A 16007-nucleotide genomic window follows, 5' to 3' on the forward strand; every position below is an offset into this window, starting at 1 on the left:
GATGGAAATGAGTAAAACCAGGGCAGGAATCCCCAGTTCCCAGAGGAGCATAAATCAACACACGTGAAGATCTGGTGTTGCTGTAATTAGCACCACACAAAGCCCATAGAGTAATTAACTTTCTCCCTTCCAAGTTAAGATTTAATAGCATGCAGTAAAATCAGACCCAAGGCGATGAAACAAGCAGAGAAAAACCCTGTCAAATTAGGCACCTGTGACTTGATAAGGAATTAATTATAGCCTGGTCTAATATTACTACTACTAATAATAATAATAAATTGCTGAGTGCTCCAAGTGAGGAAAGACATTGAGAAAAATGTCCCATATTGAATCCAAGGAGCAGCTTTCAGCCATGCTGGGATGTAGGTGACCTACTGCACTGGACAGCGCTGGGAGAAGAAAATCTGGGCCAAAAAACATCCTGGGCTGCTAGGGAGCTGCCCCAAACCTCCCAACCTCTGTAACACCAGCAGGGAACAGCTCTTTCCATGAGGAACTGCCAGCAGCCTTGAGCATCTCCCAGAGCAACTCCCAGTGTGTGGGGATGAGGACAGAGGGACACCAGAGATGGGAGGCAAGGCTGTACCCTGCAAAAACTCCAGCAATGGCGAAACACAGTGACAATGCTGGTCCCTGAGGGTTTCGATTTTGCAGATGCCCTCACAGTTCTCCACCAAGAAGCACCAACTCCATCCACAGCAGGCCCAGACCCCAGGGTCAGAATTCAGCTCCTACAAGTGGTCCCCAACCCTCCCATGTTGCCTGTGGAGGTAGCAAGGCCATTGTGTACATGCAATGCCTGGAGCAGCATATAAGATCACCTTGTCATGGCAGGAAAGTGAGCAAGTCATGGGAGGATCCAACCAGATCTAGTGTTACATGCCAGGATCCAAACTGGACATCCTCTCTGTCAATAAATTCCAACTTTGGCTCTTCACAGAAGAGCAGGCAAGTTCCTGAAGAAGCCCTGTGTGGCTGGGCAGAGGGAGGATATCTCCTTGGCAGCTCTGGTCTTTACTTTTCCCTAGTTTTCCTAGGTGGAAAAAAATCTGGAGGTGTCATACCAGCTCCACGTGCCACTAAGTCTCCTGGCAAAGCTAAAGGTATTTTTGCCATGCAGAAAGAACACAGGGCCTGTTTTGGTGATACATGTGAGATCAAAGTTGATTTATTTTACTCTCCCCACTGCTCTGGCATATCCAAGATCCAAGGGGTAATGCATGAGGATGTGAAACACACATCATCTGGAGAGCACCTGCATGGCACTGTTGAGGATGTTCTTTCCAGAGAAGAGAGCTTCAGGTCACCCCATGTTCCCAGCTCAGGGACCATGACCAGCTAGGACAGAGACCAGAACATTCATCATAGCAGACCCTTTGCACAGGCTTTTGACCACTCTTCCCAGGCCACAGAGCTCTCTAAACACGTGCATTTTAATAAGGGGAAAAATCCAACCCTGAGATTATTACCTGACTCAAGCACTCACAGTGAGGTACACCAGAGCCAGGCAGATAGGAGATGTTATTTTACAGCATTATCACATCTGCCCCAAGAATTTCTGCTTTTTCCTCCAAGTGCTCTTGGAACTCACACCTTTTGGTATCACCTGCCTCTTGCTACAGCTTGGCATAGATCAATGAAGTAAATTATTGAATTACTAGAAAATCCAGTAAGACTGAATGCAGAATTAGTCTCCTTAAAGCACAGAGCAATCAGCATTTTTGTTTCTTGGTCTCTTTCATTGCCCTGCCTTTGGCAGTGTACAGGCACTGTGTCCCCTCACTCAGGGACTCTGCTCAGGGGGTCCTGTGTGGTCACTTGTGTGACTTGGTCAGGCCCTGGAAGTTGGGCTCCGTGCACGGGGGCAGTGCTGCCTGCCGGCTCAGCAGCTTCTCCAGGACAGTTATTTCAGCATCTCGTCTCTCTATGTCCTCAAACGGAGTCCAGGACATGTCATGCTGGAGCTTATAGGCACCAAGAAATTCATGGGGGGTGGTACCCCATTCCTGGTGGAGAAAAGAGATTCCATCAGTGCTCAGTTTCCCTTGGAACTAGGCTGTGCTGTCCCTCAGCCCTGCTACCTTCAAAGCAGCCCCAGCTACGTGACCATCCCATTTCCTAACCTAAAAATAGGCTCAGCTACCCTGAGTTTAAGATCAGGTCAAGCTCCAGCACTGCTGACACAGGAAGGTTTATGGACACAAAATCTCCCTGACCTGGCTCAGAGCTTTGCCCTGAAGCCTCCACCCTGCATGTAAGAAAATGGGTGGTTTGGATGGAGGAGACCTCCAAGACCATCCCCTCAGCTGCAGCTGGGCTGAAAGAGCCCGTCCTGCCAGGCAGCCACACCAGCCAGGGAAGGCTCAGGGCACGTTGGCTGTTCTTCCAGACAGAGAACCACAGGTATCAAAAGACAAAATTCAGGTCCATGCCCCAAAGGGCTTCTTGCCATTCTCCACCAAGATCCAGGGAAGCCCATAAGATGGCTCTGGCCCCAGCAGGCTAACCCAGAGCCCCATCAAGCTGATGCTTTTGCCTGAGCTCCCTATGTTCCCAAGCACCAGAAACATGACTTTTTTCTCCTCCCTTCTTCTTCATGGGCTGTGACCACCCACCTTAGGAGACAGGATAGAGAAATACCGCTGCCCACTCTCCCGCCTGTACATGTAGTAAATATTTCCTGGCTTCTTCACAAGGTTGCAGGCCACGTGGTTCAGATCAGCATCCCTGTTAGCTTCATCCAAGACCTGGAATACACAAAACTTGACATCTTTACACTTGGAATAAAATGACAACATGCTATTGCCTCTCAGCCATAGCCCAAGACACATCACTTGACCTTCAGGTCATTGATCTCCCTGGCACACAGGAAGGAGATGCTTTCCAAAGAGATAAAGTGTTTTCCGATTCTTCCCTGTCAGTAGGACTTCAGAGAACCTCTCCACATGGTGGAGATACCTCTGCATCTCACCCCAGATTTACCTCTACACTTGACACCACTACATCCTGGGCTTATTCCTCATCTCTGCACACAGCTGCTGGACTCTGGGGCCTTCCTGCTGTGCCCCGCAAGGGAAGGGGCAGCAAACAAAGGAGAATTCATCTCCCCAGCTCCACCACCTGACTGCTCCACTGCTCCAGCTCCACCAGTTAATGATTACATGATGTAATGGCCTCAATGGCAGTGAGCCAGTTGCAGTGACTGGCAGATCCTTCCCCACTCTGGCTCCAGATTTCACCCCTAAGGGTGAAGGCTGGATTGATGAGCACAGCCAAGCCCTGCTGTGTGCTGCTGGGACCACTCACTCCAGTAAATGAGTTAGGATCAACAGGAAAGCCAAGCTTATCATCAGGTAAGAGCTCATCTTTCCCAGGGCCTCAGATCCAGCTAGGTACACATCGTTACTTCACCAGATTCTTGCAAGAGCACAGTGCACACACAGGTCACCTGTCCCAAAACCAGAGTCATCTCTCTCTGTCCTGACACCCAAGCTGTTTTGGATCACCTGCCCTTGCTCCCCTACTTTAATTCAAGTCCTTCCTGGTATGCTCAGGATGCAGAAAAGCACTGAAATCAACCCTTTGCCATCCCCCTTGATACTGGACAATAAACCTCCTTATTTTTCCATCAAATCTTCTCTGCTCAGCTCCTGGCCTCAACTCACACCTAGGCCACAGCTCTCCCCAAATGGCCAGCAGTGGCAGCAGATGCTCATCACCCCAGGCAAGGCAATGAGCCTTCTGCCCATCCTCACCTTGCGTGCCTGCTCCTGCAGGTACCGGATCTGCTCAGCGATGACTGTCAGCTTGCTGCAGGCGTTTGCTCGCACAAAGTCATCGGCCTGGGAGAGAAAATCAGGGCTGGTCAGGACAGGAAGAACCGCAGCCCTCTAGACTGGGCTGAGCCAGCTACAGTCGAGCTCAAGGCATCAACAGAGCTGGAGAGTGCGGGAGCAAGGACCAGGGGCTGTCTGGATAGGCTGAGGGGCAGTGAGGGGGAGCAGCAGGACATACTGGGAGGCACTGGGTTGGACTGGTAGTGGGATGCACCGGGCAGCAGGACATACACTAAGCATTCGGGTGAACTGAGAAGCTCTGGAGGACATCACTGGAGTACAGGATGTGCTATGAGGCACGGGGGAACAGTGTTACATAGTGGAGGGCACTGGGAGGACCAGTTGGACATATAAGGAAAAACTGGGGTGGACTAAAAGGCAGGGAATCACTGAAGCAGTCACAGGATCTAGGATGGACTGGGAGTGTGGGAGTGGGAGGCATCTGTAAACGCTGCTGTGAACTAAAGATAGTGGGACATACTGGGATGCAGCAGTGCTTACTGGGGTGGGACTTCAGTGGGATGCTCTAGGAGTCACTGTGGGGCAGCACAGTGGGAAGCACTGAAATGCAATGGAAGGTTCTGGAGACACCAACAGTGTGGGGAGTATCGGGAAGATACTGGCACAGTGAAATACTGGGAGGGGACAGTGGGAGATGGTGGGAAACATCACAAGACACACCAGGAGGCCGCCGCGGCCACCGGAGAGCAGCGGGACGTTCTGGTAGGCACCAAGGCCGCCGCCGGTCCCGGAGACAGCCGGGAGGCAGCGCGCCAGCGAGCCCAGCCCTGCCCCGGCAGCCCCGCCGCCAGGACCCGGCCCTCACCTGCTGCACCTGCCGGGCCAGGGCCACTAGGTCATCGGGGTCCCCGACGCGGCCGGCACGCCCGGTGCTGCCCTCGACCAGGGCCAGCCCAGGGTCGGGACCGGGAGCGGGGCCGGGGCCATCATCCCCCGGTTCCGCGCCGCCCTCCGCCATGGCCCCACCGCTTCCGCCCGGCGCGGCGGCTTCCGCTGAGGCGTCAGCACGCGCGCTGGGGGCGGGGCCATGGCGGCGCTCTGCGGCCGCTGATTGGGCGGGGGCGGGGCGGGGGCGGGGCCAGTCCCGCTCCGCTGCCCGGGCGGGGGTGCCGCGGCCCGGCCGGCGCTCGGACATGGCGCTACCGCCGCCGCCGCCGCTTCTGCTGCTGCTGCCGCCGGTGCTGCTGGCGCTGCTGGCGCGGGCGGTCACGCCACAGGAGCCGGTCCCGACCCTGGCACCGGGCGACCCGCCGTTGCCCGCCCAGCCCCCGGACGCGCTGTTCGCCGCCGGTGCCGAGGCGTACGCGCGGGGGGACTGGCCCGCCGTTGTGCTGCAGATGGAGCGGGCGCTGAGGGCGCGGGCCGCCGTGCGCTCCCGCCTGGCCCGGTGCCGCCTGCGCTGCGCCAACACCACCGCGGGGCCGGCGGGGGGCACCGAGTCCCAAAGCGAGCCGGTGCTCCGGGACTTGTGGTACTTTCGGGCGCTGCTTCACCGCGCCGCCTGCCTGCGGGACTGCGGGCCCGCCGCGCCCTCCCGGTACCGCCTGGCCGAGGAGCTGGAGCGGGAGTTCAGCCGGCGCAGCCCCTACAACTACCTCCAGGTCGCCTATTTCAAGGTGCGGCACCGGCAGCGACGGAGGGAAGGGAAGGGAAGGGGGTGGCCCACCACGACGGGATTTGGGACGGGCGGGATGCACGGAGGATCCCGCAATCAGGCGGGACGATGGACGGGTGGGACCGGCGATCCCGGGACGCCGGGAGGGTTCGGTGTCTGCCCCGGCAGAGTGGGGTTACCGACCGGCAGCCCCGGCTTTGCCCCCCGCTCCTCCGCCCCCCCCATCAGTGCCACGTCGGAGCTCGGCGGAGCCGCCCCTGTCACCGCCCCCCGGGCCGGGGTGTCCCGGGGTGTCCCGGGGTGTCCCGGGGTGTCCCGGGATACCCGGGAGCGGGGGTCCCCTCCGCTCCGCACCGGATCCGCGCTGCCTCACCCCTCTCTCGCCCAGATGAACCGGCCGGCACAGGCGGCGGCCGCCGCTCACACCTTCTTCGTGGCCAACCCCGGGCACCAGGAGATGAGGCAGAACCTGGAGTACTACCAGGCTATGGTGGGAGTCCACGAGGATGACTTCACTGACCTGGAGGCCAAACCCCACCTGGTGAGACCCTCCCCTCCCAAAGCTGCTGTCTGCTGTGGAAGCCAGGACAAACACAGCTGAGAGCTCCTGAGATGCCATTGCGGTGGGGACGAGGTGATCCATCATGGGGAGTGGAGCACTGAGATCCCCTCATCGTTTCTCATCCCTCCACAGAGAGAGTTTCAGCTGGGTGTCCGGTTCTACACAGAGGAGCAGCCAGCTGCCGCCATCCTGCACCTGGAGAAGGCACTGGAGGAATATTTAGTGGCAGACGCCGAGTGCCGCGCTCTCTGCGAGGGACCGTACGACTACGAGGGCTACAACTACCTGGAGTACAACGCAGACCTTTTCCAGGCCATTACAGGTGGGAGCCATGCCTCTGGATCCTGTCACAAGAGCTGAGTACAGTTCTCAGCAGATTGGTCCCCCTGGGGTGGGATTATGGGGTCCCTGAAGAATGGGAACCCCATCCTAGCTTTCACTAGGGAAGGTGTGGTGAGTAAGTGGCAGGAGGTGTTTACCTGCACTTAGCACCAGGGCTGATGCCCAGGAGTCCTCCACATTCCAGAGGAATATGGGAAGACAGAAGAGAGCTCTGTAGAGGGTCACCAGGATGTGATGGGAGGCTGAGGATGGCTACTCTGTCCTGAGAGAGCACCACAACCCCACCACTGATCAACTCAGAGGTGGACAATGCCCATCCCTGAGGGTTTTCCACTTCCAAAAAGCTTGCAACAAGCCCAGTATGAGCAGGAGGTTGGACACCCCCCAGGGTCCTGCCCCCCAGCCCGTGGGCAGTGACATGCACAGTGACATGCGGTTTTTCTCTGCCAGATCACTCCATGCAGGTGCTAAGCTGCAAGCAGGGCTGTGTCACAGAGCTGGCCTCACAGCCTGGCCAGGAGAAGCCTCTGGAGGATTTCCTGCCCTCACACTTCAACTACCTGCAGTTTGCCTACTACAACAGTAAGCAGCTCCTCACCCCATCCTCTATGGCTGTCAGCACCAGGCACTCAACTCTGCATTGAAATCATGATCCTCAGAGTGGTTTGGGTGGGGAAAGGACTTTCAAAAATAATCTCATCAGTCCAACTGAAAATGAAGAGACATCTAGCACTGGTCACTCAGATCATCCCCATCCAACTTGGTCTTTAACACTCTGGGAAGTCTCTGCCAGGGCCTCACCACTCTCAAAATTCCCCCCTTATGGCCAACCTAGTGCTGCCTTTCTTCAGTTTAAGACAATTCTCCTTGTTCTCTCACTATAAACCTTGATAAAAAGTTGTCTTCATCTCTCTTGTGGCTGCTCTTGGTATGGGAAGGCCATAGATCTCCCAGGAGCCAACCTGACTCATTCTGTGATTCTGTGATTCCACATGTAAATAGGGTAGGAAGCTTCAGTGGCTGGAAATTGCAGGTTTGCCAGTAAATGGTTGTGTCTGGCTACCTGTACATAGGCTTTGTAATGTTTTCCAAGTGAGAAAAGTACCCAAGCTATTCAAGTACCCCTGATTTCTGTTGTGATGCTTTCTGGAGACAGGAGAGCACCACAGAGTCTGAATTTTGCCTTTGTGACAGCAGTTATCCTTTCTCCAGGGGATCTGCCCTGGAACACAAGGACTGTGTCCCTCAACTCCCCTCCACACCTGTCTTTGTTCTGCCTCTGGTGTCCTTGGACATGCCATTAACAGCCCCATTTCTCATTGCAGATGGGAATTATGAAAAAGCCATTGAGTGTGCCAAAACCTATTTGCTCTTCTTCCCACATGATGAGGTGATGAACCAAAATTTGGCCTATTACACTGCTGTCCTGGGGGAACACCTGGCCAGACCCATCCAGCCTCGAGAGGTGAGCAATCAGATGGGACAAATGATTGCAGGGACACCTTGTCTTTTCACTAGGGACCTCTGCAGAAGTTGTAGGGTCTCCTCCATGCCAGCTACTGAAGGTGGACAGAAATGGGTGGATTTAAGGTCAGACAAGCTGGAAAATAGCTGAAAAACATCACTGGCAAAATGTCTTAGGCCATGTGAAGCTGGATGACTGGCACACATTCCTGAGAGAGGAGCAGGTGGACAATCTTTATAGGGGGATCTGAGCCCTCCTCTGTTGCACTCTTCCACAGCTGAAGAGAAATTTCTTAAAAAGGAGAGGATTTGGCTTCAAAATAGCCAAGTCCACCAGAATGGATTCTGCAGAAGGACCACACATGTGCCTCTGCTCACCTGTCATCTCCCCAGGGTTTGTCCACAGGGAAGTTCAGACAGGGTGGGGAAAGCCACCTTCGTTGCCAGATGGAGCAGGAAGCCAGGCTGCGGGTCTGGACCACAGGAATGGTGTAAACCCACACCTTCCTGCCCACACTTGGGGTCTTTCAGAACCCTCCTGCTGTACCTCACCCCATCCCTCTGCCCCTTGCCACAGGAGATCCAGGTGTATCACCAGCAGAGTCTGATGGAGAAGGAGCTGCTCTTCTTCAGCTACGACGTCTTTGGCATCCCTTTTGTGGACCCGGTGGGTGGTGTGAGACCAGGGGGGATGCAGTGGCCAGATGGAATGCAGATGAGGGGTCTGTGTCCTGGCCAGATCCTTGTCCAGCTCCTGATGTTGTTCTTCTGGCTTCAGGACACATGGACACCTGAAGAGGTGATACCAAAACGACTGCGAGAGAAACAGAAGTGAGTGCTGTCCCCAGCCAAGCTCACCCAAACCCTTCTTCCTCTGTGGGCTTTGGGCCAGGGGCTGTGGTATAGAGCTTGGGCCAGGGGAAATTTTGATGTTGGGACTGGAAGAGGCTGCTGGAGGGCAGAACTTTACTTCCCATCCGTCCATGGGATGATGGGCACGTGAAGGTCACTCCAAGCACCTCAGAGTGAGGGATGTGTTGAGGTGACTCTCTCCAGTCTAGGTTCCAGCTTCATTACTGGCACCTGAGACAACTTGTCCTGCCCTTGTGTTAGTGGCCCTCATTTCTGGTGTGGGGACAGTGGGGTGGTGGTGCTGATGGCTGCTGCATGCCCAGGGTGGAGCGGGAGACAGCAGCACGCATCTCTGAGGAAATCGGCAACCTCATGAAGGAGATCGAGACACTGGTGGAGGAGAAGGCCAAAGAGTCTGCTGACATGAGCAAGTTCATCCGAGAAGGTGGAGAAGGCCAGGAGGGGAGGTGGGATGGGAACCTTTGTGACCCCTGCTGCCAGCTCACAGTTCCTCCACACATGGGTGGCAGCAGGAGCAGGTGGTGGGACCACAGCTTCCCCCGGCCACCCCAGAGCTGGTGACATCTATCCCCACACCCACCAATCCCATTTGTGCCACAGGTGGCCCTTTGGTGTACGAAGGAGCCAGTGTCACCATGAACTCCAAGGCCCTGAATGGCTCCCAGCGTGTCGTGGTGGATGGAGTCCTTTCTGCTGAGGAATGCCAAGCACTGCAGAGACTCACCAACGTGAGGGCAGGGACATGTGGAGCAGGCAGGGATGGGTGGAGGATGCTGAGGGGTCACATCCCATCAGCCCAGTAACAACAATCGGGTTTTGCAGGCGGCTGCCTCGGCTGGAGATGGCTATCGGGGGAAGACCTCTCCTCACACTCCCAGTGAGACCTTCTATGGCGTGACTGTCCTCAAGGCCCTCAAGGTTGGGGTGGAGAAGCAGGCAGTGGGGACAAGGGAGGGTAGTTTCAGGCAGTTTTTCCCATGCCCAGCTGAGCCCCTGTGCTGTTTTTAACTCCTCCACAGCTGGGCCAGGAGGGCAAGGTGCCCCTGCACAGTGCCTACTTGTACTACAACGTGACGGAGAAGGTGAGGCGCATGATGGAGTCCTACTTCCGCCTGGAGGTCCCACTCCACTTCTCCTACTCCCACCTAGTGTGCCGCACGGCCATCGAGGGTGAGCGTGCCCCAGAGGAGCAAATCTCACCCTGCCTGGACCTCCTCTAACAGCTGCAGTGGTCTGGTCTTGGATCTTTCTCTGGAGACCTCCTTGCTGCTCCCTAACCCACTCCTTTTCCCAGGAGGGTGTAGGAAGCTTGTCCCTAAGCCCAGTTTGGGAAGATGAGCAGCAGCTCTGCTGGTTGCCTCTAACAGGGCAGATGGCTTCATGCCATGCAGGATTTCATCACTCTGAGGCATTTTTGGGATGGGTGCTAAGAGAGACTGTGCCTGGAGGGCCATGGAAATCCCATGGGACGAGTCAGGAGGGTTTTATGCCACCCAAATGGCTTTGCATGATCCACACTCCAGCAAGTGGAAGTGCTTTAGGCTACACGTGACTTTCTTGTCATCTCCAAGCACGGGATACTTGGGGATGGACCCTGTTCTTGCACAGAGGGGTCCTGACACGCCCTGTTCTACCCTAGAGAAGCAAGAAGGCCGGAGTGACAACAGCCACGAGGTGCACGTGGACAACTGCATTCTCAATGCAGAGGCACTGGTGTGTGTGAAGGAACCCCCAGCCTACACTTTCCGGGATTACAGGTACTGCTGGTGGCTGGCAGCTGCAGCTTCTCCACCATGATTTGGTGGCACCTGGGTTGGGAGGAGCAAGGTGGGAGGACACCAAGCCTGGGCTCTCCTGCCTCTGGCTCTTGCCATGGTGTTGGGGAGCTCTGGTGATGGTTGCTTGTCACCTCCACTTGTCCCCTGCTCCCTTTAGTGCAATTCTCTACCTCAATGGAGACTTTGAAGGAGGAGCTTTCTACTTCACCAAGCTGGATGCCAAGACTCAGACTGTGAGTAGCTCAGCTCCCAGGATCCGTGTGCAGCACCAGATCCAGCTCCTGCCTGTTGGCCCTGTCCCCTGGGAACATCCCCTGAGCCACTGCAAAAGATGAACTTGGGTTGAGGGGATCCAGCTCAGCCCTGACTGGGCTGTCCTGGTCTCCCACCCTTGACAGGCAGAGGTCCAGCCGCAGTGTGGCCGTGCTGTGGGCTTCTCCTCTGGCTCAGAGAACCCCCATGGGGTGAAGGCTGTGACCAAGGGTCAGCGCTGTGCCATTGCCCTCTGGTTCACCCTGGACCCTCGGCACAGTGAGCGGGTGAGCTCCCTCCCGGCAGCACAGAGGGGTTTTGGGTGGGACAGCAGCTGTGCTTACCACCATGGGTGTGCCCACAGGAGCGTGTGCAGGCAGATGACCTGGTGAAGATGCTTTTTGGCATGGAAGAAGGGGATTTGGAGCCAGAGGCGGAGAAGGAATCACCAGCTGCCGTTGTGGTGGGGAAGGATGAGCTGTGACATCCTACAGGGATCCTACAGGATGTTTCTGCTGGGACTAGTCATGTCAGCATTGTGGCTTCGGGCTGCACAGCCATAAGGGTGACATATGGGACCCCCTCTGCCCCCAACCCAGCTGGAATTGGAGATTGCTGTGTACTGCCCCTGCAGCATCCAGCATCCCCCCGCAGAGCTGGCCTGGGGTGTGTGATGAAGGCTCAGGGGTGGGTGACATGGTGCTGACGGGTGCAAGATGTGTGCCTTTCCTGAACTTGCAGCTATTTAAGTGCCTTCTGCAGAAAATGAGTGAATAAAGGTATTTTTTTTTTTCTAAGCTGTCGCTTTCTGAGTGGGGACTGAAGGCTGGTGCCACGCTCTGGCTGTTGTCAGCGTTGGGGTGCAACTTTTCCTCCTGGCAAACATTTACCCAAGAGTGTTGTAGCCCTGTAGCCTCACAAAGGTGTTTGGGGGGCAGAAGGTGCCCCAGGGACAGTAGAGGCCACGCAGTCTCCAGCTGAACATCCTCTGGACCCTCCTCCCATAGCGTGGGAAGGAACCCACCATTCCAGGGAGGAGGGAACCGTCCTTGAACAAGAAGGACATTGAGCACCCTGGCAGGCGGGGACAGGGCACTGAATTGTTCCTGCAGATGTCTGGCCATTACCATAACCATCCTGGGAATGTGGGCAAATAAATCCTGCCCCCTGTGCAGCCACCCAGCATCCCCCATGCCACTTGGAGGGGTGGGCAGGGGCAGTCTGGAGGATGATTTCTGCAGGATGAAGATAGGTTTCCAGTGGAGGCTGCCCACCATCCCAGCATCCACCCCCAGCTGCCCGAGCGCGTGAGCAGACTGCTGATGAGGCCAGGGCTGTTAACCATTGCCAGGTCCTGGGGCTGCAAGGGGCTTGGTGTCACCAGGGTGGTGACACGTGTTCCCCACACCCCCTGTCCCTCTCCTGCAGGCGTACCCCGCTGACAATGGCTTCTCTTGTTGAGTGCCATGGTGGCGTGGTGTGCCTGAACTCCCTCAGTGAATGAACCGCTTCCCTGCTCCCTGTTGAATTCCTGGAGTGACCTCTGGGGGGGTCCCAGCCCACGGCAGGGGGTCAAGGACAACTTGGGGGTCAAGGTAACTTCCCACACACCCCCACCCCCTCCACCTGCTGGGGAGCCCCATTTTCCCACATCCCTCCACTGTCGTTTGAGGGACATCTCCTTCAAGACCCAAATCTCTCCCGTAGGACCCAAATACCCTCCCGTGCCCCAAATCTTTCCCTTCAGACCACATCCCTCCCTTTAGGATTCAAATCCCTTCCCTCCAACCCCAAATCACCCTCCTCAGACTCAAATCTGAGTCCCTTCCATCCCCCTAATCCCAACCTCCCAATTCCCCTTAAACTCCAGCTCACCCTTTAGCCTCAACTCTCCCACTCCACTCTTTGCCTTCACTTCAAATCCTCCTCCCTTCCCTCCTCCGGAGCCGTTTTCCCTCTGGGAGCCGTCGCTGCGGTTCTTCCTCTCCCTCCTGCATCCCGCGGGGCGATGGGCGGTGGGGCCCGGCAGCTGGCCGGGTACCTGGCGGCTGTGGCCGGCTGGCTGGCAGCGCTGGCCGCGGCCGTGCTGCCGCACTGGAGGCAGAGCTCGTATGCTGGAGACGCCATCATCACGGCCGTGGGGCTCCACGAGGGGCTGTGGATGAGCTGCGCTGCCCAGAGCACCGGGCAGGTCCAGTGCCGCCTGCACGACTCGCTGCTCTCCCTCGAAGGTGGGTACGGGGACACCGAGGGTTTCTTATTCCCCTTCCTCATCTCTGCCTGGGGTCTGAGCTCCCCTGGGATCCTGAGCTGCCCTTGCCACGCTCTAACTCTGAGCCAGATGTGGGTTTGATGCTCCCTCGTAATGCTCTGAGCCCCTCTCTGTGTTTGAACCCACATCCCCAACAGCTCTGTAGCCTCTCCATGTCTGGATGCCTCCTTCCCCTGTGGAGCTGAGCTTCCCTGGCCCCTCCTGCAGCCTCAGTCACCTTCAGGTCCAAGTCCTTCTTGCCCCCACCCCTATTGTAGGTCTGACTCCCCTCAGAAGGGTCTGAGTCCACTCATCCACTGATCTGAGCCTTGATGTGTGTCCAAGCTTCCCTCTCCCATCCTGGGCCCCAACCTCCCCACCCCGGGACCGAGTCTCTCTTGGTCCTGAGGGTTTGAGTCCCTTTGTGTGGCTGGGACACTCCTGGCCCCGGCAGGTTTGAGCTCCAGCGTGGCCATCACATTTAGATACCGACAGTGCCCCATGGGGACATCAAAAACATGACTGTGCATCACCCTTTTGGCATTTGGGGACTGTGGTGCTGCCCAGCCCAGCCCAGTCATGAGCAAGATGAGGGTGGCAGGGAGGAAGGTCAGGGAAGGCACTGAGAGCAGTGCCCTGAGCTGAGGTCTCCATAATGCTGGGTGGGGAGGGCATGACCTGGGAGCTGCACAGCAAGGACAGGGTTAATAAGGACAGGTCCATCACCAGCATGGAATGCAGTGAACTTGCTCCCTGTGGCCAAAGGCACCTGCTGGGAGCAGTTTTTCTTCCCCTCTTGCAGTTCACATCCAGACATCCCGGGCTCTCATGGTCATTTCTCTGCTCCTGGGCTTCTTTGGCATCATCGTGAGCGTGGTGGGCATGAAATGCACTAAGGTTGGGGAGGAGGATCCTGTCACCAAGAGCCGCATTGCTGTTGCTGGAGGTGTCCTCTTCGTTCTCTCTGGTAAGGCAGCTCTGGCCTTCCTCCATCAAAGTGCAGGAACCCTCAAACACCTCTCAACACTGACAGGAGCAGTTTGGTGAGGGCTGGGTGTCACTGACAGCCAGTGTTTGATATCTCACTGCAGAGGGCTTTGCCCTAGGTGATGTTTAAAGGTTCCTTCCAACCCCAAGCACTCAGTGGTTCTGGTTCTGTGCCCAGGTCTGTGCACGCTGGCTGCCGTGTCGCTGTACGCAACGCAGGTCACCCATGAGTTCTTCAGAGAGAGCATCGTCCCCATCAATGCGAGGTAAGAGCCCGGCCCAGGGGCTGCCCTGGGGGATTCTGTCTGTCCCTGACATCCCACTGCACCTCCCCTCGCTGGTTTTGGTGGGGCACAGCGCTGTGGGTCAGTGTGCCCCACAGCTGGGACCTCTGCCAGCCCTCACTGCCACCTTGCAGATGTCCCTGATGCTTTTGTTGTTACCAGCTGGGACAGGGTAGTGGTGGACATGTGGAATTTCAACCCAGGGGAGGATTAAAAGATGGGGGCACGTGGGAGCTGGAAAAGTGGGGATGGAGAGGGAAGAACCAAAACCTGCCTTGGCATCATTGGTCACCTCATCAGGGCTTCGAGCATCCTATTGCCCATCTCAATTTGCACCTCTGCCTCTCCCTGATGATCCCTCACCCCTTTCACCACAGGTACGAGTTTGGCTCTGCTCTCTTCGTGGGCTGGGGGGCCTCCAGCCTCTCCATGCTGGGGGGGTCCCTCCTGTGCTGCTCCTGCCCTGCCAAGGAGCGCCGAGGCCAGCAGTACCAGCGGCAGTCCCAGCCCTCCACGGCCCGGGAGTACGTCTGAGCACAGCCCTGTCCTCCTGCTGCCTCCCTGCCCTCCCAAAACCAGGCAAGACCCCGTGAGACCTTTCTCCTCCTTATCTTCCAGGTTTCAGCAGCATTTTCAGTGCCAGCCTCTACAACAGAGGTTTTAAGTGTCACACCTCCCGTATCCATCACTGCCATGCTCTCCACAGCCGGAGTTATGGCCAGGCCGTGTCTGTCTGTCTGTGTCTGTCTGTCTGTCTGTCTGTCACAGGGATGCTGGGCCCCACAGGGGCACAGAGCCAATCCCACATGGTGTCCTGCACAGAAACCAACCCTGTCCCAATCCTGTTTTGGAGGAACCCAGAGCTTGGTTTTCCTGGGATGAGGTTTTCACTTCTAACAGCACCAGCCCCACTCGGGGCTGAAGCATCCCCACACCCTGCTCTTGGCAGAGAGATGTTTTCAGGGTGCAGCATTCCCCTGCCTCATTGCTACTGAAAAGCAACACTTTTTAAATTATTATTATTATTAATTATTATTGATTCCTGCCTGGAGGCCTGTTGCTCCAGCTGAGCTCTGCCAGCCCAAACCTGCCTTGGGCTCGTTCCTGTCCAGGACCAGGCTGTGCCTTGTTAAACAAGAATAAATGGGTTTGGGCAAATTAAAGCAGCAAAAAGAGGCTCTGAACACAAAGGATTTGTTTTTAGTTTTGGTGCCAAACACAACTATTTTGAGTGACAGATGGACAGAGCCCTGAATTTTGGTGCCTCCCTGCTGGGTCCAAATCCCTCTTCCCCACCAGGATCACCTAGTGAAGGTTCCAAACACAACCTGCTAATTGCCTCCACCTCTTTGTACCTCTAATCTACTGCTAATAATTGTTTTGCAACTTCCAAAGCTCCAATTTCATCTGTAAATCCTCCAAACTCCCTGTACTCCATCCCTCCAGCTCTGCTACAGGTGTTGTGCCAGCCAGCCCACAGGGAAGGACACTGGAAATTATCCAAACAGCTTCACTATCTGATTTTTTTTATTATTATTTTATTTTTAAACCCAAATGTGAAGAGAGATAATTTTTAAAATTTTTGTTTTATTTTATTTTATTTTATTTTATTTTATTTTATTTTATTTTATTTTACTTTTTAATTTTATTTTATTTTATTTTATTTTATTTTATTTTATTTTATTTTACTTCATATTTTATTTTATTTCATTTATTTTATTTTATTTTATTTTATTTTATTT

At 55.6% G+C, this 16007-nt stretch overlaps 3 protein-coding genes across 3 annotated transcripts; 2 read left to right on the forward strand and 1 right to left on the reverse strand.

The window, feature by feature from the left end:
- Positions 1-1137: 1137 nt before the first annotated feature.
- Positions 1138-4854, reverse strand: C22H1orf50 (chromosome 22 C1orf50 homolog). Its single transcript, XM_086860238.1, has 4 exons — positions 4663-4854; positions 3756-3842; positions 2616-2747; positions 1138-2006 (listed from the first exon to the last, which is right to left on the reverse strand). Exons 1-4 carry the CDS (start codon positions 4813-4815, stop codon positions 1815-1817), a joined length of 564 nt encoding a protein of 187 aa, XP_086716364.1. The 5' UTR covers positions 4816-4854; the 3' UTR covers positions 1138-1814.
- Positions 4855-4926: 72 nt separating this feature from the next.
- P3H1 (prolyl 3-hydroxylase 1) lies at positions 4927-11540 on the forward strand. The gene is made up of 15 exons (XM_086860222.1): positions 4927-5473; positions 5861-6013; positions 6167-6356; positions 6827-6958; positions 7702-7841; positions 8418-8507; positions 8619-8671; positions 9016-9137; positions 9314-9441; positions 9536-9631; positions 9733-9883; positions 10353-10470; positions 10649-10724; positions 10890-11030; positions 11108-11540. Exons 1-15 carry the CDS (start codon positions 4991-4993, stop codon positions 11225-11227), a joined length of 2193 nt encoding a protein of 730 aa, XP_086716348.1. The 5' UTR covers positions 4927-4990; the 3' UTR covers positions 11228-11540.
- On the forward strand, positions 11536-15609 carry CLDN19 (claudin 19). Its single transcript, XM_023940351.2, has 4 exons — positions 11536-12974; positions 13797-13961; positions 14160-14247; positions 14643-15609. Exons 1-4 carry the CDS (start codon positions 12752-12754, stop codon positions 14797-14799), a joined length of 633 nt encoding a protein of 210 aa, XP_023796119.2. The 5' UTR covers positions 11536-12751; the 3' UTR covers positions 14800-15609.
- Positions 15610-16007: the final 398 nt, after the last annotated feature.

The sequence above is a fragment of the Cyanistes caeruleus genome, chromosome 22 (genome assembly GCF_971803275.1).
Source record: "Cyanistes caeruleus chromosome 22, bCyaCae1.hap1.1, whole genome shotgun sequence".
NCBI lineage: Eukaryota > Metazoa > Chordata > Aves > Passeriformes > Paridae > Cyanistes > Cyanistes caeruleus.